General features: G+C 32.5%; 2 protein-coding genes across 3 annotated transcripts; both read right to left on the bottom strand.

The window, feature by feature from the left end:
• Positions 1–3331: 3331 nt before the first annotated feature.
• LOC107948595 (trihelix transcription factor GT-3b) lies at positions 3332–6693 on the bottom strand. 2 transcript variants are annotated; one of them, XR_005925697.1, is made up of 4 exons: positions 6084–6691; positions 5398–5991; positions 5125–5235; positions 3332–3515 (listed from the first exon to the last, which is right to left on the bottom strand). XR_005925697.1 is itself a non-coding variant. In XM_041111404.1 (3 exons), exons 2-3 carry the CDS (start codon positions 6366–6368, stop codon positions 5455–5457), a joined length of 822 nt encoding a protein of 273 aa, XP_040967338.1. In that variant the 5' UTR covers positions 6369–6374; positions 6499–6693; the 3' UTR covers positions 3332–5454. The 2 variants fall into 2 exon arrangements, 1 of the variants encoding a protein (XP_040967338.1); XM_041111404.1 differs by having other exon boundaries at positions 3332–5991; positions 6084–6374; positions 6499–6693.
• A 6819-nt stretch (positions 6694–13512) lies between these two features.
• On the bottom strand, positions 13513–14937 carry LOC107949322 (probable prolyl 4-hydroxylase 7). The gene is made up of 2 exons (XM_016884033.2): positions 14731–14937; positions 13513–14605 (listed from the first exon to the last, which is right to left on the bottom strand). Exons 1-2 carry the CDS (start codon positions 14920–14922, stop codon positions 14471–14473), a joined length of 327 nt encoding a protein of 108 aa, XP_016739522.1. The 5' UTR covers positions 14923–14937; the 3' UTR covers positions 13513–14470.
• Between the last annotated feature and the right edge of the window lie 10933 nt (positions 14938–25870).

The following is a 25870-nucleotide window of genomic DNA, read 5'->3' as shown; positions in this document are numbered from 1 at the left end:
CGAACTCAGAAGAAGATTCATGGATAAAGCGGCTCATACATACATATTCATAGAAGAAGATTCACAATATGATGAACTCAAATATGCGTACTCATATAAAAAGATTCAAGAATATAGTAGTCTATTCATGTCAATTCATAGAAAAACTTCAAAGATAAAGCAGATTTAAACACGTGGATTCATAGAAAAACTTCACAATCATAGCGGATTCATGTAAGCAGACTTTGTTACGATCTTTATTTGGCATAATCTCACATTTATCTTTAACATAAACTTATCGAATAAGTCCGAAGAACTTTCATATGCCATGGTCATAGACTTACTTACACATAAAAGGCTTAAAGCCTTAGACTCCACAAAGTCACATACACACATAGAACCCATATTGAGTTATCACATTCCTATGCGCATATATCTCCATACAAACCATCGAACCTCCGCAAAGCCGAAAACCATGTAAATACATTCTCCATACTATCCACCTGAACCTCTACAATACCAGATAACATGTGGAAAAGAGTGACAATATGATATTTCTTCATCTTTCAACCGCCAAAAACCACCCTCTTTACTCCGCATATTATTCATAATTTAAACAGGCATATAGCAAGCATTCAACTGATCATTTTATCGAAAACACAACATATCTTACCAACCATAACATCATGTGGACCATGAAAATGACAACTTCATCAATAATTATTTTCCAATGAAAGTTTATCAAATAGTTATCTGTAAAGTATAATTGGACATGCACCTGTAAAATAATACTTTATATAAATCATCCACAATAATGCAACTCATCATCAGCAAAACATGAAGACAACCACAATATGAAACTACAGTTCTGATATAAATTTATATAATACAACCACAGAAAGCTTAAGTTTAGAAATTCACCAGCAAAATACCTGGGTTGATATAACTTACACCTACTTAGCCTTCCCTTTATCACTTGGACCTCTTTTTTCTTGGTTGGCAAATTACTAAGCTCTCAAGTATTTATGCTAACACCTCATATTCTTCCTTTAATGCAACTCTCATCTTAGTTTTTTTAACTCACAGTATGAACTAGAGAAGAAGAAGAAGATAGAAGAACGACAGAAAAATGAATATCAACACGAAGAATCCTTCCTATATATAGTCTTTTCACCACCGCTTCCCTTAATCCCAAGACAATCAGTCTTATTAATACCCTTAATCATGATATTTTCCACTAACAAAGATTGATGGAACTAAATTTAAAAATCTAACTATTTACCCAACCAATCCGTAGAGTTCACAAGATTACACTAGAACCAGCTTAAACAAAAAATTTTCTAATTAAGTACTTCAAATTTCAATTATTCCAAACCTTTAATATTTCCTGGTGTGACAATAAACTTTAAATTTTTATAACGATTTTGAATTTTAAAAATTATTTTGCATTTTCTTTTTTTGTAATATTTGTTGAGAAAGAGACCAATTTGATCATTTTCAAAATTGACAGGGACCAAAGAGGTATTAGACCAATATGTTATTCGAATTATTCAAATTGTAAAATTCAACTCGGCTCGATCTTGAAATATGAATTACTAATTCGAGTAACTAAAAAAATCAAATAACTCGATTCGATTAATTCGAAATTTAAAAAAAAATTATTCTTTCGAACCGAGTTTTGCTTACTCCTAGTTGAACACATGAACAACCACTATAATTTAGTTAAAAGTTGAAATTTGCCATTTTATTTATTTTTATTAATATTTATTATTGTACTTTTGAGCTAAAAATAAATTTACTATAATATTTTAACTTTATTTAGAACCTTGTCACTTTTGTTTGGTTAAATTTTCTCATTAGAATTTGATTTTTGATTGAATTTTACTATTCAATTTTAATTTAAAATAATTTGAAGATAAATTTAATAAAAAATAATATTTTAATTTAATACTTAAAAATGATAAATTAGTATAATATCAACAATTAATAAAAGAAGTTATATATAAAGAAAGTAAAGTTAATATTTTTTATTTTTTTATTTTTCTGGTTTTTTATTAAATAAAAATAATTTTTAATTTATTGTTTTTAATAGTTTATAAATTAACTTATTGTTAATATTAAAATAAAACATTTGAATTAATAATTTTTGTTAAATTTTAGTTTCAAATCATCAATATTAAGTGATAAAATTTAATTAGAAATCAAAATTAATGGCAAAATTCAATAAAATTAAAAAATGTAATGGTGAAATTCAGTTATATAAAAGTTGTGCAACAAATTTAAGCATATTTTCAAAATATAATGATAAATATTAATAAAAAATTTCAATATTCACTATTAATATGGTCGCAAATTATTATTTTAACCCAATAATTAATTTAAGAAACTTTAGTAGGATAGAGCGCTTAGGATATGAAATTAGTTTTCTACCATTTTATAATAATAAAAAATGAAGGAGAAAAGTGTGGTTGCATGGGGTGCTTGGCCACATGGGTAATTGAATATTAATGTCAAAACTGTACAGATTTAGCTGTCTTTGACTTCTTCACATGCAAACATTCCAAGAATAATCATCAAATTCAATATGAATTAAATTTTGTCGGCAATTCAATATTAACGTCAAAACTGTACTCCTGCATCCCTTTTTATTCATAAACCCACTTCAAATATTTTATATATTCATAATAATAATTTCATATTGTTGGTCAATTAACTATATTTTTAATTTAAATTAATATCCATCATCAAGATATATATATATAATTTGCATTAATATTTTTATAGTTATGATAATCAAAATCTTGATGGTCCAGTCTTCTCCTTCATCTTCAAGTAAAGGAAAAGTATATAATGTATATTTAAAAATCATCCATAAAATATGCAAAAATAACCATGGACCATACCTTTAGCAAATTTCCAAGAAAAAGAAACAAAAAGCGAGACGTACTGTTATTTCATGCAATTATTTTCTTTTTAAAAAATGAGATTCTATTTTTCCTTTTTGTTCAAATCAATAAATATTTTAGACATGTCGGTGAATTTTATAAGTAGGATCAATTTTTGCAGCCGGCCATAAACACGGTTTATAGCGTTATACGTGGTAATGAAAAAGTGTGATTAAAGAATAAATTAATTTTTACAGTTAAATATTTTATTTATTTATACTGTTTAAAATATAGGACAATAATATGTGCTGCCAAGTGTATCTCATATTGATAAAATTTTTAATAAAAAGACTAATTTACTATTTGATTCAATTAGAGACTAATTTATTAATTTTTCAAAACAGAAAAAACAAAAGGTAATCCAGGTTGTCACGATACTTTCACCCGGTTATGAAACAGAAGACATATAAATATATAAACCAGCAGCTACCAATGATTTGACTTTAAGTGAAAAAATGAAATCAGATTACATAGTCAAGGCACACAAAAGAATTACTTGAAACAAAACCAAACCCATCTGCCTCTGCCAGTTGATGATGAAAAAAGCCATGTACGTAATGGACAAAAACTAGTGCCACCCTGCAACCTCATCTACACACCAATCAATGGCAAAACCACTTGATATTTAATTTCTCTATCCCAGAATGAAAAGAAATATATAAAAAAGCTTGTATGGGAAAGATGGAGGGGAACCCAATTATAACAAGTTGTTAATATTATCGATTACCCATGAATCATATAAAGTAAAAGAAAAGGTTAGTGAAAAAGGGAGTAAAAGTAAGAAATCTATGAGAGACCCTACTTGTCACAATCATATGAAACATTATTCACAAAGTTCACATTTCAGATATAGCTACAGAAAACTTTTTTTTTTGTTTATATATATCTTTTCATTTTTGAGTATGCATGGACATCAATCTTGAGTCCTTTGTTTCTTGTTTGAAGGTGCTTAATTAGATAGCTAGGATGCATATAACATACCCCCACATGATCCTTTGGTATTATCATCTTACCACTAACACCAGATATTTTTAACTCCTTGAAAGTGAAATCTCTCATAAAGTTAATTATTGTACAAGATTCCTAATATCATCATGTCTATATATATATAGTATTAATCCCAAATGCATAAAATATTATATGAAATGAAAGGAGATAAAGAAATTAAACTCCAAGGTTTGGTTTCCTTGATTGAGTTGGTTAGATTTAAGAATCATGCAAATCTATAAATCTATATGAATAATATAGTTAAGGGATATGCTTAATCCATATCTATATATATACATGCACTTATATATATATACACATATAAGCAAAATGAAACTTAAATTTAGGTTCACATAAATAAATAGAACATGAATTATTCTGGTAGTGACAAATATGAACAAGTATGAACATAAAAAGATATTGGGGCTGATGACTAATCCACATAAATGATATATTATTATTAATTATTATATGTGCCATTAATATAAATGGAATATAGCTTCTAAGTTGTGCTAGCTAGGTAATACTGGTATATAAAAATCAGTACTCATGTTAAATATCAAAACTATTCGATATCTGATAACTATACTCAATTTCAATTAAATTCAGAACTAAACCACATCAAATCCTTAAACAAAAGTAAAGTTCTCTCAACATTTTTTTTTTCACAAAAATTGAATTTAAAACTTTATTTAATGAGTAAGAGTCATTCCATCTCCACCTACTCTTCTAGAGCCTTTCATCTTTTTCATTGACATCTTTTAGTTTGTGTAGTGGGGATACAATCTAGAGAGTATGGTTCATATGTATATATATATATAATACGTCAGAAAATGCACAAGGCACAAGGCATCTAATCCAAGAAAGTCAACCACATGTTTTGACATCCCTAAGGTCGATATTGATGTAATTCAAGAAAGAAAAAAAGTACTAATATCCTTCAAACAACTTTAGGGTTGATGGAAACCCATGAAACAAATTCTTAAAAATGAAAATCTAGCTGCTGGAGCTCCCACACATGCGTTCATGAATGTGCATGTATATATATGTATGAATGTAGACATGCAGATATCTATGTAAGTGAAAGGTGCCACACTTTGAAGAAGTTGAGAGGCATTAACAAGAATAATGGAGCATTTTCAACAGTGTCCACTACAAATCTATGTATATTTGTTCCATATATAGATAGAATATTCACTTTGATAAGCATTACCTGGAAACACTATCGTTTGTGGATCGATTGCTGTAGATTAATTGTTTTAATTTCTTCAACTACCACCAACATATATCTAGACCTTGGAGCCTTTTTTGTTCATGGTCGCCTCTTAATAATGATAAAAAAAAAAAAGAATGCCAAATGAAGAAGAAACTAATTAAAAATATCTATAAAAAAATAATAAAAAAACTTCCTCTTCCCAGAAAAACATGAAAATTAAACAAGTGACCTGAATCGTTAGTAATTAGTATTTCAATACACAATACTTACAGGTCATCCATAAAATGAGACTGCTGGGGAGACTAGAGTGAATCTTCGGGAGTTGCACTACATTTGATCTTCTCTTCTAAGCTTGTTTAGAAGTGCAGTAATGAGAGCATCTCTCTTCTCAGCCCTAGCTTCTTCCCTTATTCTCCTTTGTTCTTCCCTTTCCCTCCACCTTCTCTCCATCATTATCCTCTCGTTTTCAAGGGCTTCCATGGTTTGCCTCCACTCCATTTCCTTCATCCGCCTCTCGTTTTCTCTCGACTCCAAAGCTTCCCTCCATTGCATTTCCATCTGCAACTGTTGCCTCATGAAGTTCGCTAACATTTCCTTTATATTAATGCTGCCGCTCGTACTACTACTCCCACCACCAGTTTTCCCTTTCTTCTTCTTCCTAAAGCTGTACTCGTTTTCCTCCGTATCGTCTTCCTCGTCGGAAGATAGCTGCGCCTGTGCTGCCTTTTTTTTCGACCCCGTAGCTCCTCCGCCTTCACTTTCCGAACATAGAACACTTTGCATCCTCGCCGTGAATATGGCCTGCAACTCGTCGTAAAACGGGAACTGTTGCCGCACAATTTCTGCGTCAACCGTTCCACATCCCTGAATAGGGTTTTACTTTTTCATTCAAGTTAAAAACAAAAACAGGGAAATAAAAAGAAAAAGGGTTGAATAGTGAATCGAATATTTGGTACCTTGTAACGAGTAAAGAGGTTTTTCCACTTGCACTTGCACTGTTCAGCGCTTCGATTATAACCCTTTTCCCTCATCCTGGTGGAGATAACTTCCCAAAGCAGCTTGTTCCTTTTGGTCTCCATGAAACTTTGATCCAGCTCTGCTCTGATCATTAAAAAATCCTTTGTCTCTTGAACACTCCATTGAGGAAACCTATCAGCTTCAACGTTGACACTTACAGGCTGTTGTTGTTGCTGCAGATGTTGCTGCTGCTGATGATGATGATGGCGATGATGTCCCTCCATAAACAACTATTAAACGCAAAACCAGACAAATCCCCTGAGATTATTAAGTTTTTTTTCTTTACACCCAACAAAAGATTACTGATCCAGAAAAGGAAAAAAAGAAAGAAAAAGATAGAGACAAAAAAAAAACCAGGAAAGATTTATGTGGATATGGTGTGAACACAACAAGTGTGAACCATCGAGAAGAAGAAACCCTGAAGAAACCTCAACCAAAAAATAAAATTTTAAAAAATTAAGAAAAAAAACAGGAGAAAGATCGATAGATATGTAAAGAGCTTAGGTGTCAAAGTGGAGCCTTTTTATTATTCGTTCAGATTCAAGAAAATGAAAACTATAGGTTTTTCTAAAAAATAGTATTCAATAATTATATTAAATTAATTACAACTAAATTAGAAAAAATCGAGGCTTTAAACAAATATATATATTTGCCCTTAAATTCCTCTCATTCTTTTTTCCCTTACCAATACAATAGTCTCTCTCTCCGTCTCTATCTGTCTACGCGTAAACTCTTTTATCTCTTTTTCATTTCTTTTCACTTTTTAAATATTATTATTGATTTTTTTTTTGTGGACTATTTGTTCCCATTGCGTTCACGCGGCGTCACGCTGACGATCCAGGATTTTATATTTTTAACTTACTTTCGATGTATATTGTTAATACTAAATATAATTTTAAATTAAATTATTGTTACAAAGAAGCAAATATTAGTATAATTAGATCTACATTCGGCTCGAAAAAATAAAAAAGATTTAAAAAATATATAAATTCAAAAAATAGGCTTGGGTAAAAACAAGATGTTCGTTTTTTAAACAGGTCTGAGCTCAAGTAAGCTTTTTTTTGTCCTAGGTCAACTTGAATTTGTAAAAAAAAAAAGAAAGAAGTTATTGCTTTTTGCTATTGTTTTAGTTTCGTATCGCTATTATATTGTTAGTATTTTATTGTTATTGTTTCAATATTGTATAACTCTTATTTTATTATTAATTTTACTACTATTTTAAATACATTTACTTACTAAGTTGTACTTATCTTAGTGTCATTTAAGTATAAATATGTATTATATTTTAAAAAAATTATATAATAATAATATAAAAAAATTTACTATGGGTGAGTCAATCGTGGGTTTTAGCATTTTTATCTGTATCGAACTTAACCAAAATTTTAGGCTCATTTTTTAGATCAAACCAATCCTAAGCTTAAAAATCTATTATGACCCAACCCGACCCGACTCATGATCACCTCTAAGTATAAGTATATTTTTCTCTTTTCATTTTTAAGTAAAATAATAATGTAATAGAATTTAATTTTAGATCACATGAATTTTAAATTTTTAGCTTTTCACTTTATTTTAATGTAAAATTTTTATACATATATTTTTACATGGTATTTCTAGCCCACAATCATGGGCGATCATGACATACCCACTATTAGGATAAAAAAATTAGTTTAAAAATATATTTATTAAAAACTTATGAAAAATAAAGGCCTGTAAATAGTTCTTAAATTTAAAAAAATAAAAATTAAGTTCCTACTTTTTTTCTTTTTCACTCAATTAGGTACTTGAATTTTTTAAATGCATAAAAAAAGTCCTCAAACTTTTTCAAAAAATACGATTAAGTCCTTATATTTTTTTTGCACTTATAAGTACTGTCAAAATCAAAAAGGTTATTTGGCAGTTAACTTTAACAGTTGACCGTTAAAGTTAATCTCCACTAATTTTTTCAGTTAAAGTCATCGCGTGTTACAACTACGGCGTAACATGTGGCAAAAGAATGATAAAAAATAAAAATCAATAAAAGTTATAAAAATCATAAGAAATTATAAAATAATTTAAAATTTTATAAAAATCATAAGAAATTATAAAATATGTAGAAATATAGGAAAAAATTATAAAATATTATAAATCGTAAGAAAATTATAAAAAATGTAAAGAAATATAAAATTCGTAAAAAAAATTATAAAGAATTATCGTACCAAAAGAAACATTTTATAATTTTTTATAACTTTTATTGATTTTTTTTATCATTTTTCGCCACATGACACGTGTTGCAACACGTGATAGCCTTAACTAAAAAATGGAGTCGTTAACTTTAACAGTCAACAGTTAAAGTTAATGGTTAAAGGGTCTTTTTGATGCATTTTATATTTTTTATAAAATTTTACAATTTTTTATGATTTTTATAATTTTATATCATTTTAATATTTTTTATATTTTTATTAAGATTTAATAATTTTTATTACTTTTATTTATTTTTATTTTTTATAATTCTTTTGCCACATGTCACACTGTACTGTGGTTGTGACACGAGTGACTTTAACTGAAAAAAATTAGGGACAGTCAACTTTAACAATTAACTATTAAAGTTAACGGTCAAAAGGTCTTTTTGATACATTTTAACAGTTTAAATACCTAATTGAGTATAATAAAAAAAAGGCAAAGACTCAATTACTTTTCTTTTTTTTAAATTTGAGAATTTTTTATAATCTTAAACCAAAAATAAAGTAAAACTTTGTTTAACATAAGTTTTTATTAAATTAATATATATAAATCTTCAACATAAAATAATTTACTTTATAAAAATATGAACCTTTTAATTATCTCAATTAAAACCTGATTAATGAGTTAAAACAGACTAGTGTAATAACTAATGGCAAACATTTTGGTATTTTTCTGTTTTGAAACCGTTTGAAGACGTGAAGGTGACAAAGATGGCTTTCCCTGTGTGTACGTGGAGGCAGTAACGCTTTTTACTTTTTTTTTTTGCATGGATTTCCAGATATAAATGTAAGAATATCAAATTAAAAACCAACTTTTTTTCTTTTTACAAGCATTTTACAAAAATGTTTTACAACATTTTAAAAATAAACTATTATCTAAATTAAGTTTAAAATATTTTATATTTTTATATCCATTTTACGGTTTATTTTCGAGGTTCATAGTTATATCTCTTAATAATAATGTTTCCAAAATCTAAACTTACATCTAGTGGCGGAGTTAGGATGTTAATTTTAGGGGCCAAGCTAAAATTAGATGTGTTACATAACAATCGATTTAAACATATAAACAATCGATTCAAAAGAAGCAATATTCCAACATAATAATCGGTTTAAACGTATAAATAATCGATTCAAAAGAATCAATATTCCGATATAACAATCGATTTAAACATATAAACACTCTATTTTTTGGAGGTCTATATTATATATACAAAGGCGGAAATTACAAAAATTTTAAACCTTAAGAGATCTACTTATAATTTTGGGAGGGCCATAATATATCAACAAAAAATTAAATTACAAAAATTTTAAATTTTTTGGAGGGCCATAACCCCCTACACCTCTACTAGACTCCGCCATGACATACATCTCCATTTAAAATGACAAGATGCTTTACCATTTCACTTATAAAGTTTTGTACAAATATTCATAAACACCAATTACTTAGTGAATTTATTAAAAAAAAAGTAAACCAATATAAAAACAATAATAATAACAAGTGTCTTAAACTTTTCAATGTTAATAATATGGTAAATTTATTCGGGTTAAAGGCAATCACTTTCATATAAGGTTTAAACTTTTTTTTTATCCAATTTGATTCTTAAAATCGATAATTATTGTCACATTAGGGCATAAATTTATTTTTGTTCAAGTTAATAATTGATATTTCCTAAAAAATCCTAAAGCTCAAGTCCCAATATGGGAACAATTACCAAGTTCAAGAATTAACTTTAAGGGAAAAAAAGTCAAACTCCGATGTTGGAACAATTGTCTAGTGTCACGGAGTCAGAACTTAATTCTAGCAAACCGCACGGCATTTAGGCAATTTCTTTATTTCAAATTTGTCTAAGTTAGCTTAAATCTCAAAAGGTGAGAATACTCTCGAAAATTCTCGGGCCGAAAATAAAGTGAAAGCAACTCAACAAGACAATGGGACTTTAATTCAAATAGAAAACCTGCAAGAAAAGAATAGCACACTAAGTGTTTAAGTGAATGCTCTCAATAGTATTCATTTAACTCAACAATAGAATGAATACAAATGAAGGGGAATGTTATATTTATAGTTGAGCCCCCTTAGATCTAACGGTATAGACCAAATTACACCAATAGCTGAGATTAGTTCCCATCTATAATAGAGAGTTCTTTCAAGATTTATAATAATTATTTTTGTAAAAGTACAATTTACTAGACAATTTACAATTTAACCAGGATTTAAGTAGATAGACCTTAAGTTTGAAAATCAAAGTGTGCTTTAATCACAGGCTCTTTATACAACTTATAACACAAATTATATTTTAATATAAAAATAATTACTAAATTTAGAGATTAAAAAAGAATTCAGTAATTCTCCGAAATTCAAACCTAAAAAATATTTATCCTTTCTCAAAAATATTTTTTTTATTTCGTTCATCTTTAAGCCGTTCATATTTTGTTCTTTTTTGCTTTTGAACATACATGATAGTAATCATCTACGCGTTATTCAGATATGACCCAGTGTGGGAACCTCCCGTTACTATCCTCGTGGTGTGCATGCATATAATAATTATGATGGAAAAATAAAGAGACCCACTGGCCTACACTTCATATGTATAAGCCTATGAGCTTGTGACACATTCTAGCTCTAGTTCCCCATTCCCATTTTATTAATTTCTTTTACATTTTTTCCATAAAAAGGAACTTTTTTGACATGTTAACCCATCATTATTTCATTTTTACTTATTCAATTTTATTAAATATTTAAAATTTTTCGCAAAAAAATATTTTTAAATTGTATGAATAAAGTGATATTTTTACTCTAAATTTAAAAATAGTAAATAAATTAGCATGTATATTAAATATAATAATATCAAATAATATATCAAATAACTTAAAAGCAAATTCTTTAAAAAAAAAGTAGAAGCAAATATTCGAACTTACTTTCAAAGATAATAAACGGCAATATGAAAAATAAAAATATTATTGTAATAAAAAAATGTTATTTGAGGGAAATGTAAGGTGGCCAACCGTAACGTTTATTAATTTATTATATGTAATATGGTAAAAGAATCGGATAAGGCCCTGCGTTTAGTTTGATTGCATTTTAGTTTTGTATTAAAAAATAGGTAAATTAATCTTTATACTTTTTAAAATGTGTATTAGTTCATCTATTAAATTTTATCTTTAAATGGTTACTTACAACCTTAAATCAATACTGAACATTATTATTTTTATGAGTAAACTATAAAAATAGTTCTTTTTATTCTATTTTGATCATTCAATTATTAATTTTCCAGTTTAGTTATTAAACTTTTTGAAATTAAATATTTTAATTACTTTGAACTAATGTGGGCTTTCTTTATTAGTCTAATAACAAAATTAGTTTTTTAATATTTATATATTCTATCAATTTAATCCTAAATGTAAAAAATTCAAAAAATTTAACTTTAAATATTTACAAAATTTGTCATTTTGGTTTTAATTCTAAAAATTCAATAAATTTAGCCTTCAACATTTACAAAAATCTATCAATTTAGTCCTAACTCTAAAAATTAAAAATATAGTCAATTCCCATTTAAACAACTCAAAAACAATTTTAAAAACGTTGAATATATATTGTGATAGAATCAAATGCATGTGTTATAGGAGTTTGGGAACTACAAATAAAAATGTTCTCACCATTTCTGGGTTTAATTGTAAACCATGTATTTTTTGATATCCTTTTATGACTTAGTTCACTACATCAAGGAAATCTTTTTCCTTCACCGTTTTTCTCCAAGACTGAATAGCGTACATTCCAGCTTCGGTACAGACACTTCTTATACCGGCTCCTGTGAATAAAATACCATAAAAATCTCAAAATAACCCTTTGAAATAAAACAATATTCAGAACAAGATAAACTTTGGGAAGAAGATTCTACCGGTGGAATTTGGGCAAAGTCGGGCTAAAAGCTTGAATCTGCTCACAATTCATTGTCATTGTATGCATTTAAATTTTTTTTAAAATATATATATTTTTTAATTTTTAGAGTTAGGACTAAATTGATAGATTTTGTAAATGTTGAGGATTATATTTATTGAAATTTTTAAGAATTATAACTAAAATGACAAATTTTGTAAACCTTAAGAGCTAAATTTGTTAATTTTTTATATTTAGAATCAAATTGATAGAATGCGTAAACATTAGAGGGCTAATTTTGTTACTAACGCAATAAAAAAGTCCACATCAACTAAGATGGACTAAAATATTTAATTTCAAAAAATCTAGTGACTAAATTAAAAGAATTAATAGTTGGATGATCAAAATAGAATAAAAAACATAGTTGGATGACCATTTTATAGTTTAGCCATAAAAAAATAATTTTTAACATTGATTTAATGTTCCACATCATCATTTAATAGATAAAATTTAATTGAGGAATTAATTTTCACGTTTCGAAATGTATAAAAATTAATTTACCTATTTTTCGATAAAATGTGTAGCACCCCAAACCCGGCCCAGACGTTATGGCCGGATCCGACATGCCACATCGAAGCATTCAAAACATTTTATATTCTTGATCCAGAAAAAACCTACTTAGGGCACGTTTGATTCACTGTATTGGATTAGAGGTCTATTGGATTGGAGGTGTATTGGATTAGAGGTGTAATGGAATAGAGGTGTAATAGCAAATCAACTGTTTGGTTGAATGTAATGGAATAGAGGCGTAATAGTAATCTTATGTTTGGTTGAATGGAATAGAGGTGTAATAGCATAATGGAAAAAATTAAAATGACTAGAATATCCTTAGCATAAATTTGTTTGGGTAAATGATTATTGTTATTGTTATTTAAAATTTAATAAGATTATTAATATCAATAATAAATAATTTAATCATATTTAAACATAATTATTATTAAATATATTATAATTAAAATATATAATTTAATAAAATTTTTAATAATTAATATTCTTATATGAATTTACTCAAATCATAATATAGATAATTTAACATAATTATTATTAAATATATTATAATTAAAATATATAATTTAATAAAATTCTTAATAATCAATATTCTTATATGAATTTACTAAAATCATAATATATAATACTATAAAATATAATTTGAAATAATTAATATTAAATATATTTTAATTAAAATATATGATTTAATAAAATTTAAAATAATTATAACTAACAAATTTTTCTCATTAGAAATGCATTGTACAAAATGCCGGTCAGCTCATTTCAACCTTCCAGCTACCAACTAATATGTTTTCCAATTTTCTAGCCCACCCAAACTGTACAAAATGCTAGATAGCATATTAGTCACAATCCTATTCACATCACTAACTATATCCGAAAATGAATGACCCTGGGAAAAATTACAAGTATTACATGGATTTCATTGAATCGATGTTGATGCAGAAGCATCCTTGCCCTCTGTTGAAGTTGAGTCAATGACCTAATACAAGTGCCCTCCTCCCATGTCTTTAAGTGTGTAAGGCTGATTAGTTCCCGAATAAAAACCACCATTTCGTCAAGACTACTTTGCATTGGCAACTTGTCTTCAGATCCCTTGCTTCGGTGTTTCCCGTATACAGCCTCAAATTCTCTAGACTTACTGGCAGCTGTTCGTAGTACTGAGTCAAGGTGCCCTGAAATGATTACCAGTCAGGTGACATTCATCATAGCAGATGCTAAAATTTTGCAATTCAGTCGATTCTCTATAAACAAAGATCTAGATATATTCAGCAGAATTAACGCTCATAATAATAGTATGATGAATTAACGCTTATAAAATACATACCAAAAACAAAATTATGATAGTAAGGTTCCATCACCACCTATCCATATTAGCCTTACACGATGTTAATAATACCACAGGTATATTATGAATAAAAGTATATGGTTGGATTATATGGTTGGATTTCTAAGGTGGCAATTTTATCCGAGAACAATTAAATAAGAAGCTATGAACATATACAGCAGGTTCATAGTAATATCTGCAGAATTCATTGGAATACAAATCACAAACCAATCATACAAACAAAAGTGGCAAACTTAATTTCACTTGTTCATTAAAGTGAGATTTTATCAGCTAGAATCAAATGAAAATTCTTCCAACAAATCGGTATGATCTAGCATATTAATATCCGAGAAAAGTAAAAACACAACTCAGTAAGCATTTCACAAAATCTCCAATGGAAATCATAGTATTACCTGCATATCCATTTTTTGCACAATCTGACCAGCTATCATCCTTTGGCTGAGAAAGTTTTCCCTGTAGAAGGCAGACTAGTAAGTGATGAACAAAATAAAATGGAAATGTAAGCATTTAACAATGATAGAATAGGAAGAGAGCAAACATAAATAGGGGGAATAAAAAATTCACAGTCAAATGCTTACCTCTGCATTTGGAAACACAGTTTCCCCACCACTCTCAACATCAGACAAATACATCAGTACAGTGGCTATACGGTGACCGCCCAGCTCTTGATTAGCCTTATCATGAAAATAATCGAAATGTGGCTCATACTTTTGACCATTCTCGTAATGTATTATTTGTATGGACTCCCCATTCTCTGGTTGGTGTGCCATATTAAAATAAGATGAGAAAACACCATTCAACGTAGATTAAGAAATTATAGGGTAACAACAAGCAAGAAATGATATATACCTGCTGGAAGGAAGGTCCATGCAGCAATCCTAGCTTCGATATCAGCAACTACTTCATCCTTCACATGAGAAATAAAGGACACCACATAAGCATTTGAACTTCAAGAATCAGCATATACAATGCTTTCCAAACAAGGTCCACAAAAATAAACAATCTGAGTCATCAAAATTAGTATTGAGTAAACGATCTCTAAACTTAATGAAACAAGTAACTAATACTAAGCAGTACACATTTGGACCTGAACTCCAGTGAAGAAAAAGGTGCAAGCTGAAGAATGATTAAAGCAGTAACGCATTCCCCAGTGAGCAACAAGACAGCAGAGGAAGAAATAAGAAGTAAATCAGTTATCAGGAGTCCTACTCGAGATATCTGATACAGCATTAAGGGAAAGTAATTATCCCAAAAGCTTAAGCCAATGCCAAAGAGCACAACTATCATCTTTAACTTTCAATGCATTCAGTGAGGAAACGGATTCTTTAGGTAAAGAGTTTGCCCTAGATTAAGTGTGAATGAATCATTAGGGGAAAGGAGTAAAAGACACCTAAAACATCATCTGTCATAAACTACCATCCAAAATTTGGTTATTTATGAAGAATAAGTGAACTGCCTTCACCGCTGTAATATTTCTATCTTCCATTAATAGAATTCCAGCTAATTTCACAGATTTAAACTAAAAAAAGGGGCAATTTAATTATATACCTGAGTTTTCTGAAGAAACATGTGGTTCGAACTTCACTCTCAATGCTATCACCCGATTCATTATCCGCCACCATTGACTTCTCTAATTTATCCTTAGCCTGAAATTCACACATTTTAAGAAAAAAAGGGGAGGGGATTAACATCACAAATCGAAATTAATCAACAAATTAGTTTAAAAAAAGGTTGCTTACCAGAGTAATAAGGTGATCGCATTCCTCACTTGATAAAAATCCTTTGTAAAGGAAAGCCCCGAAAATAAAAATAAAAATATAAAGTTCACAATTTTGAGTAAATTAAATAGAAAAAAGTTACAAAATGCGAAAAAGAAGAAGAGAGAAATTAAAGTGACCTAGGGTGCCATGAGAGTTGAGTAACACGAGTGGGATCAAATGGAACCGAAGAAGTTCCTCTCTTCATTTCAAGCACAGATCCATTGATCTCAGCTGAAACCAAACAGAGATGAAGCAAAATAAGAAGCAAAAATCCTATAAAATACCAATGATCCATTAAAAGGGCAAAAAAAATCCTTTGTTTGGATCCAATTGGTAATAGAATAAAAGAGATGATAGGTCTTCGAAGACTTTTGCCTTGGAGTTTGGTCGGTTGTGTACTGCTGTTGATGTTGGGAGGGAGAGGGTGGGGTGGAGCAGCAGATTTTCGCTGGGGAGGGTAAAACAGAAACGATTAGCTAATCCTTACTTTTAGAACGGAATGGCTAATCGTTGTTGAAGCAGAGAAAATGAGGAATACATCCGTGTTGTAATAGGCCTGTAATAGGCAATACATCAAACCAAACATGGGATTAAGTGGGGATTAGTAGGGCCCACAGAATAGGGGTGTAATGGCTAATCCATTACACCAAACCAAACATGCTGTTAGTGTTTTAAAAGATAATTTCATTATAGGTTAAAGTGAATGGAAGCTGTGCACCAGGTAGGAAACCGAAAAAGAGGAGGTGAGTCTATCGGACTATTTAAGTACCAAGCTCCCTTCGGATCCAATCCTAGACATGCACACCGCCATTGCCACACCTTAACGTCATGTATATTTTTAGGAAACCGATTTGATTAAGTCATTTTTAGGAAAAGTGATTAATTTTGGAAAATACTTTCATTGCGGAAGCTTTGCTTGTTGTCGTGTTATTTTGAAATCAATTGTTGTTTTTTTTTTTTGAAAACGCGCCCTAAAGCTATCCAATTTCAACAGTTAAAATAAGTAATACCTATCTTAGTAATACATATTAAAACCATCAAAAATAATTAAGCGGCCTTATTACATTTAAAAACCCAAACCTCAACGTAAATAATAGGATGTCCAGTTCACCAGAAGAAAACCAAACTTTCAGAATAGGTGGCCACTCCGAATTCTCTCACAGCTCCAAGCCCACTATGGTTGGGGATTTCCTGCGTGGATGAAAATAAAAGGGGTGAGTTTGGGGAAACTCAGTGTGTAAGGAAAACCCATTCAAAGCCCAAGTCAGCTCAAGCCTATTGGGCCTAAGCCCATTCAGGTAACAGTGGCACTAGACCAGAGCCCTTTTCAGATTACAATAAACGGGGCCTTAGCCCCTTATTCAGATAACAGTATGGCCCATAGGCCCATTTCAAAATACATTCAACATCAATAACATATGCAAGCCCATTTGGGGAGACTACTCAACCCACCAACCACTACACTCCACCCGTACCAGCCCTACACTCCATGTGGGGAATAGCTCAACCCACCCAGCCCAACACTCCACAGTTGCAGCCTTGCTGCTCAGTTAACAGTAAGTTGAGGCAAAGCCTCCAGTACGTGGACAAGCCACTTTCAGTACTTCCTTCGTCAATATCCCAATCCCATGCATCAGATAATAACAACATGGCATGCAGTAAATAACAACAGTCAAACATGCATTTAGGTCAATTTAACCCTAGGGGTATTTCAGTAATTTATCTACCAGGGGTAAAACTATAAATTTTCCACTTTTAAAGGTATTTTAGTAATTTATCTATTTTAGGGTTTTTCATGCATATTCCTACTTTTCACGTACTAACAGAATCACGTACCGAGTGTTCTTACCGAATTGGTCCCGTTGGCCCATCATTCCAATTTTGGCCCATTAAGCCCAAAAATATCGAGGGCACAAAAATCATGCACTTTGCAGTCCGAATTTTACAGTTTACCAAAAACATTAATCAATTTACCTCACGAGCATTCGCACACTCGCAAATCTACAAAATACCGGTTTTTGGCATTTCGACTTTTCAACTTTTGCCGATCCAGACTAAGAAAGAGGGTGTTAGTTACACACCTGTTTGCGACGATATGCTGACGAGATCCACACAAGAACCGCCTACAATTGGATTACTAACACGTTAATCTAACTATTCAAATACAAACTACGTATTAACCCCTTACAATATTCGGCCAACCACACCTACAGATCATAGTAAGCTTATAAGAAATCAATAAGCAACTCATTAACAAATTTTTGTCAATGTTTACCACATAATCATAATTTCACTGCAAGCCATCTTTCTGAGCAACAATCACTAAATCATTTATAACTGGAGCTACGAAACACCAAATCAAGTGCCGTTAATTTTCCCTGAAAATAGACTCATATATCTTATATCCATAAAATTTTCAGAATTTTTGGTTTGGCCAATCAATATCAGATTTTTCTCAAAGTTTCGCATGTTTCATTGTTTGACTAATCTAACCACTCTTCATTACGAATCAAATTTCTCATTGTACAGAATTCAAAATATGTTCTCGTTTATTCCATTTGAAACTAGACTCATTAAGCTTTAATTACATAATTTATGCAGCTTCTAACTCATCTCCCACAATTTATGGTGATTTTCCAAAGTCACGTTACTGCTGCTGTCCCAAGCAAATTTATTACCAAATCACTCTTTCACACATAACTTGCATGCACGTTTTTTTTAAACATGTATATCACCAATCAATCATCACATATCTATGATTTTACTTAAGTATAATCTCCATTTCATCATTTTAAAGCACAACATATTAGCCGATTTTTCCCCTTAGCATCTAAGGCACATGCATGCTCATTTGTTTGGCTCAACTTCACCTATCTTCCATTTTTCATCAAAAGAACATGAAACAACAACCATTTCCTTCATTTTAATTATTGACCAAATGCTCACAACACAACCAAAAATCAAAATATGCTTCAAGAGTTAAGGTAGAATCAAGAAGAATTCGTGAACATCAAGATAGAAGCAAACTACTATAAACTTACCTTCAATTTTCTTCCCCAAGTGACCGAACATTCAAGAGCTTTCTCCTCTCCTTTCTCTTCTCTAACTTTAGGCTATGATGAACAAAGATAGACAAAACTTTGTTCTTTTCACCCCTTTTTCTTTTAATAAAATTTCATATTTCATCCATTTAATTCTTTAATACAAAAGACATGAAATGCCCATCATGGAACATTTACCTAAACCATTATCATGGAACATTTACCTAACCCATTATCAATTTGTGCCATGAATTATGGATATCAAGTGCTCATATTGTCTACAACAACATGATGGCTGGCCACTTCATGTAAAATGGGAGGTTTGTCATGCAAATCCTCCTATTTTGCACTCCTATTTATTTGGCCACTTCAATTTAGCCTATAGCATTTTCAAACATTTTCACATAGGTCCTATTTCATAATTTCACTCCTTTTTTCTTATGGAACAAAAATTAACTAAAATTATCGGGTTCTATCTTAGGCTTGGGCCTTCTAGAGGCCCACTAACATAATTAAACCTATGCCAACATTCAAAGAATTCCCGAAAATTGGGGCGTTACAACTCTACCCCCCTTAAAAAAATTTCGGCCTCGAAATTTACCTGATCCAAATAGTTGAGGGTATTGTTGACGCATAGTCTCTTCTGATTCCCAAGTAGCTTCTTCCCTTCCATGATTACGCCACAATACTTTTACCAACGGAACCAACTTCCTTCTTAGAACTTTAACCTCTCGATCTAAAATTTGTATGGGTTCTTCCTCAAAGGTCAAATCAATCCTTACTTCAATCTCCTCCACTGGCACAACATGTGAGGGATCTGATCGATATCGTCTTAACATAGACAATGAAAGACGTCATGGATTCTGTCTAACTCTGGTGGTAACTCTAACTGATACGCTACTGGCCCTACCCGCTTAAGAACCCGATAAGGCCCTATAAACCGCGGACTCAATTTGCCTTTCTTACCGAATCTCAAGATCTTCTTCCAAGGTGAAACCTTTAAGAAAACCATATCCCAACCGCGAACTCTATCTCTTTGCGCTTTAGATCCGCATACGACTTTTGTCTATCAGATGCCTTCTTTAATCGATCTCTTATCAACTTAACCTTACTTTCAGTATCTGCCACCAACTCCGGTCCAAGCACTTGTCGTTCACCCAACTCTGTCCAACACGTAGGCGTACGACATCTCCGCCCATAAAGTGCCTCATATGGAGCCATCTGAATACTTGCTTGGTAGCTGTTATTGTATGCAAACTCTGCCAATGGCAAGTAATCCTTTCCGATTGACCATCAGTCTGGGGATGGAAAGCCGTACTAAAATTCAATCGCGTCCCCAACGCCTCATGCAACCTTTGCAAAACCGAGATATAAATCTGGGATCCCGATCAGAAATAATTGAAACTGGGACTCCATGAAGTCGCACAATCTCTGCCACATACAACTTGGCTAACTTTTGAAGTGAAAAGTCAGTATGAACAGGTATGAAATGGGCCGATTTGGTCAACCTATCCACAATCACCCACACCGAGTCTTTCTTTGGTGGTGTCAAGGGCAACCCACTCACAAAGTCCATGGTTACCCTCTCCCACTTCTAAAGTGGTATCTTCACCGGCTGCAACAGTCGAGAAGGTAATTGATGCTCAGCTTTCACTTGCTGGCATGTCAGACATTTCCCTACAAACTCCGTTACTTCTCGTTTAAGTCCAGGCCACCAGTACAATTTTCATAAGTCATGATACAACTTATTCCCTCTAAGATGCATGGCACATAGTCCTCCATGAGCTTCCTTCAATATTGTCTGCCTCAAATCAGAGTCCTTCGGAACATAAATTCTTCCTCGGAAACACAGAACTCCTTCGCCATCTAACCCAAACTCAGAAGTTTCCCCTTCCTTAACTTGTTGGAAACGAGCGACCAAAGACTCATCATTCAACTGCTTTTCCTTAATCTGATCCACCCAGGTTGGCCTCACTTGCAACTCAGCCAACAGACTTCCATCATCATACAGACTCAGACGAGCAAACATTGCTCTCAGATCAGATATAGCTCTACGACTTAGAACATCGGCTACCACATTAGCCTTACCTAGGTGATACTCAATCGAACAGTCATAATCCTTAAGTAACTTAATCCATCTCCTTTGCCTAAGGTTCAGCTCCTTCTAAGTCAACAAATACTTAAGACTCTTATGGTCAGTGTATATAATACACCTTTCTCCGTACAAGTAATGTCTCCAAATCTTAAGTGCAAATATCACTGCTGCCAACTCTAAATCATGAGTCGGATAGTTCCCCTCATGAGGCTTAAGCTGTCGTGATGCATATGCAACCACCTTACCCTCTTGCATTAACACGTAGCCCAAACCCACGTGTGATGCGTCACTGTGCACAGTAAAATCCTTCCCAGACTCCGGCTGAATTAACATAGGTGCTTCAGTCAAAACTTTCTTCAACTTCTCAAAAGCTTCCTGCTGCTTCTTAGTCCATACAAACGGTACTCATTTCCTTATGAGTTTTTTCAAAGGTGCTGCCATCACAGAAAAACCTTCCACAAACCTTCTGTAGTATCCTACCAGTTCTAGGAAACTCCGTATTTTCGACACTGACCTAGGTGGCTTCCACTCCAAAATTACTTCAATCTTTCGAGGGTCCACCTTAATCCCTTCGGCAAAGACCACATGTCCTAAGAAAGTTACCTCCCTCAACCAAAATTCACACTTGCTGAACTTCACGAAGAGTTCCTTCTCCCTTAACACTCGCATCACTATACGGAGATGCTCATCATGTTTTGCTTCAGTTTCAGAATATACCAGGATATCATCAATGAAGACGACTACGAATCAATCTAAGAATGGTTGGAAAACCTGATTCATCAGATCCATAAATGATGCAGGAACGTTCGTCAGTCCAAATAGCATAACCAAAAACTCGTAATGACCATACCGAGTCCTGAATGCCGTCTTATGGATATCCGCCTCCTTGACCCTTAACTGATGATATCCAGATCGGAGGTCGATCTTAGAAAATACAGAAGCCCCTCTAAGCTGGTCAAACAGATCATCAATCCTTGGCAGTGGATATTTATTCTTAATTGTTAGTTTGTTCAACTGGCGATAATTAATGCACATCCGCATTGTACCATCCTTCTTCTTCACAAATAGCATCGGTGCTCCCCATGGAGACACGCTTGGCCTAATGAAGCCCCTATCCAACAAATATTGAATTTGTGCCTTTAGCTCCACCAACTCCTTCGGTGCCATTCTATATGGTGCGATAGACACTGGTGCCGTTCCAGGCAATAAGTCGATTCCAAACTCCACTTCTCGGTTTGGAGGCAATCCTGGAAGCTCCTCTAGAAAAAAATCTTGGAACTCTTTTACGGTCCTAACCTTATCCACTGTCAGTCCCTCCTCTTCCGACTGGCTTACAAATGCCAAATAGACCTCACAACCTTTCCGAATCCACTTTTCGGCTCTTAATGCCGACACCACATTGGACAAATAATCTCTTCGCTCACCTACAAATGCCAAACATTTTATATTGTTGATCCAGAAAAAAACCTACTTAGTGTTTTAAAAGATATTTCATTATAGGTTAAAGTGAATGGAAGCTGTGCACCAGGTAGGAAACCGGAAAAGAGGAGGTGAGTCTATCGGACTACTTAAGTACCAAGCTCCCTTCGGATCCAATCCTAGACATGCACACCGCTATTGCCACACCTTAACGTCATGTATATTTCTAGGAAACCGATTTGATTAAGTCATTTTTAGGAAAGGTGATTAATTTTGGAAAATACTTTCATTACGGAAGCTTTGCTTGTTGTCGTGTTATTTTGAAATCAATTGTTATTTTTTTTTTGAAAACGCGCCCTAAAGCTATCCAATTTCAACAGTTAAAATAAGCAATACCTATCTTAGTAATACATATTAAAACCATCAAAAATAATTAAGCGGCCTTATTACATTTAAAAACCCAAACCTCAACGTAAATAATAGGATGTCCAGTTCACCAGAAGAAAACCAAACTTTCAGAACGGGTGGCCACTCCAAATTCCCTCACAGCTCCAAGCCCACTATGGTTGGGGATTTCCTACGTGGATGAAAATAAAAGGGGTGAGTTTGGGGAAACTCAGTGTGTAAGGAAAACTCATTCAAAGCCTAAGTCAGCTCAAGCCTATTGGGCCTAAGCCCATTCAGGTAACAGTGGTACTGGACCAGAGCCCTTTTCAGATTACAATAAACTGGGCCTTAGCCCCTTATTCAGATAACAGTATGGCCCATAGGCCCATTTCAAAATACATGCAACATCAATAACATATGCAAGCCTATTTGGGGAGACTACTCAACCCACCAACCACTACACTCCACCCGTACCAGCCCTACACTCCATGTGGGGAATAGCTCAACCCACCCAGCCCAACACTCCACAGTTGCAGCCTTGCTGCTCAGTTAACAGTAAGTTGAGGCAAAGCTTCCAGTACGTGGACAAGCCACTTTCAGTACTTCCTTCGTCAATATCCCAATCCCATGCATCAGATAATAACAACATGGCATGCAGTAAATAACAACAGTCAAACATGCATTTAGGTCAATTTAACCCTAGGGGTATTTCGGTAATTTATCTACTAGGGGTAAAACTATAAATTTTCCACTTTTAAAGGTATTTTAGTAATTTATCTATTTTAGGGTTTTTCATGCATATTCCTACTTTTCACGTACTAACAGAATCACGTACCGAGTGTTCTTACCGAATTGGTCCCGTTGGCCCATCATTCCAATTTTGGCCCATTAAGCCCAAAAATATCGATGGCACAAAAATCATGCACTTTGCAGTCCGAATTTTGCAGTTTACCAAAAACATTAATCAATTTACCTCACGAGCATTCGCACACTCGCAAATCTACAAAATACCGGTTTTTGGCATTTCGGCTTTTCAACTTTTACCGATCCAGACTAAGAAAGAGGGTGTTAGTTACACACCTGTTTGCGACGATATGCTGACGAGATCCACACAAGAACCGCCTACAATTGGATTACTAACACGTTAATCTAACTATTCAAATACAAACTATGTATTAACCCCTTACAATATTCGGCCAACCACACCTACAGATCATAGTAAGCTTATAAGAAATCAATAAGCAACTCTTTAACAAATTTTTGTCAATGTTTACCACATAATCATAATTTCACTGCAAGCCATCTTCCTGAGCAACAATCACTAAATCATTTATAACTAGAGCTACGAAACACCAAATCAAGTGCCATTAATTTTCCCTAAAAATAGACTCATATATCTTATATCCATAAAATTTTCAGAATTTTTGGTTTGGCCAATCAATAACAGATTTTTCTCAAAGTTTCGCATGTTTCATTGTTTGACTAATCTAACCACTCTTCATTATGAATCAAATTTCTCATTGTACAGAATTTAAAATATGTTCTCGTTTATTCCATTTGAAACTAGACTCATTAAGCTTTAATTACATAATTTATGCAGCTTCTAACTCATCTCCCACAATTTATGGTGATTTTCCAAAGTCACGTTACTGCTGCTGTCCCAAGCAAATTTATTACCAAATCACTCTTTCACACATAACTTGCATGCACGTTTTTTTTAAACATGTATATCACCAATCAATCATCACATATCTATGATTTTACTTAAGTATAATCTCCATTTCATCATTTTAAAGCACAACATATTAGCCGATTTTTCCCCTTAGCATCTAAGGCACATGCATGCTCATTTGTTTGGCTCAACTTCACCTATCTTCCATTTTTCATCAAAAGAACATGAAACAACAACCATTTCCTTCATTTTAATTATTGACCAAATGCTCACAACACAACCAAAAATCAAAATATGCTTCAAGAGTTAAGGTAGAATCAAGAAGAATTCGTGAACATCAAGATAGAAGCAAACTACTATAAACTTACCTTCAATTTTCTTCCCCAAGTGACCGAACATTCAAGAGCTTTCTCCTCTCCTTTCTCTTCTCTAACTTTAGGCTATGATGAACAAAGATAGACAAAACTTTGTTCTTTTCACCCCTTTTTCTTTTAATAAAATTTCATATTTCATCCATTTAATTCTTTAATACAAAAGACATGAAATGCCCATCATGGAATATTTACCTAAACCATTATCATGGAACATTTACCTAACCCATTATCAATTTGTACCATGAATTATGGATATCAAGTGCTCATATTGTCTACAACAACATGATGGCTGGCCACTTCATGTAAAATGGGAGGTTTGTCATGCAAATCCTCCTATTTTGCACTCCTATTTATTTGGCCACTTCAATTTAGCCTATAGCATTTTCAAACATTTTCACATAGGTCCTATTTCATAATTTCACTCCTTTTTTCTTATGGAACAAAAATTAACTAAAATTATCGGGTTCTATCTTAGGCTTGGGCCTTCTAGAGGCCCACTAACATAATTAAACCTATGCCAACATTCACAGAATTCCCGAAAATTAGGGCGTTACAACTCTACCCCCCTTAAAAAAATTTCGGCCTCGAAATTTACCTGATCCAAATAGTTGAGGGTATTATTGACGCATAGTCTCTTCTGATTCCCAAGTAGCTTCTTCCCTTCCATGATTACGCCACAATACTTTTACCAACGGAACCAACTTCCTTCTTAGAACTTTAACCTCTCGATCTAAAATTTGTATGGGTTCTTCCTCAAAGGTCAAATCAGTCCTTACTTCAATCTCCTCCACTGGCACAACATGTGAGGGATCCGATCGATATCGTCTTAACATAGACACATGAAAGACGTCATGGATTCTGTCTAACTCTGGTGGTAACTCTAACTGATACGCTACTGGCCCTACCCGCTTAAGAACCCTATAAGGCTCTATAAACCGCGGACTCAATTTGCCTTTCTTACCGAATCTCA

Source organism: Gossypium hirsutum, chromosome A04 (genome assembly GCF_007990345.1).
Source record: "Gossypium hirsutum isolate 1008001.06 chromosome A04, Gossypium_hirsutum_v2.1, whole genome shotgun sequence".
In the NCBI taxonomy this organism is placed as follows: Eukaryota; Viridiplantae; Streptophyta; class Magnoliopsida; order Malvales; family Malvaceae; genus Gossypium; species Gossypium hirsutum.
Note: the sequence above shows the minus strand (reverse complement) of the source record. Positions and strands in the feature narration are given on the sequence as shown.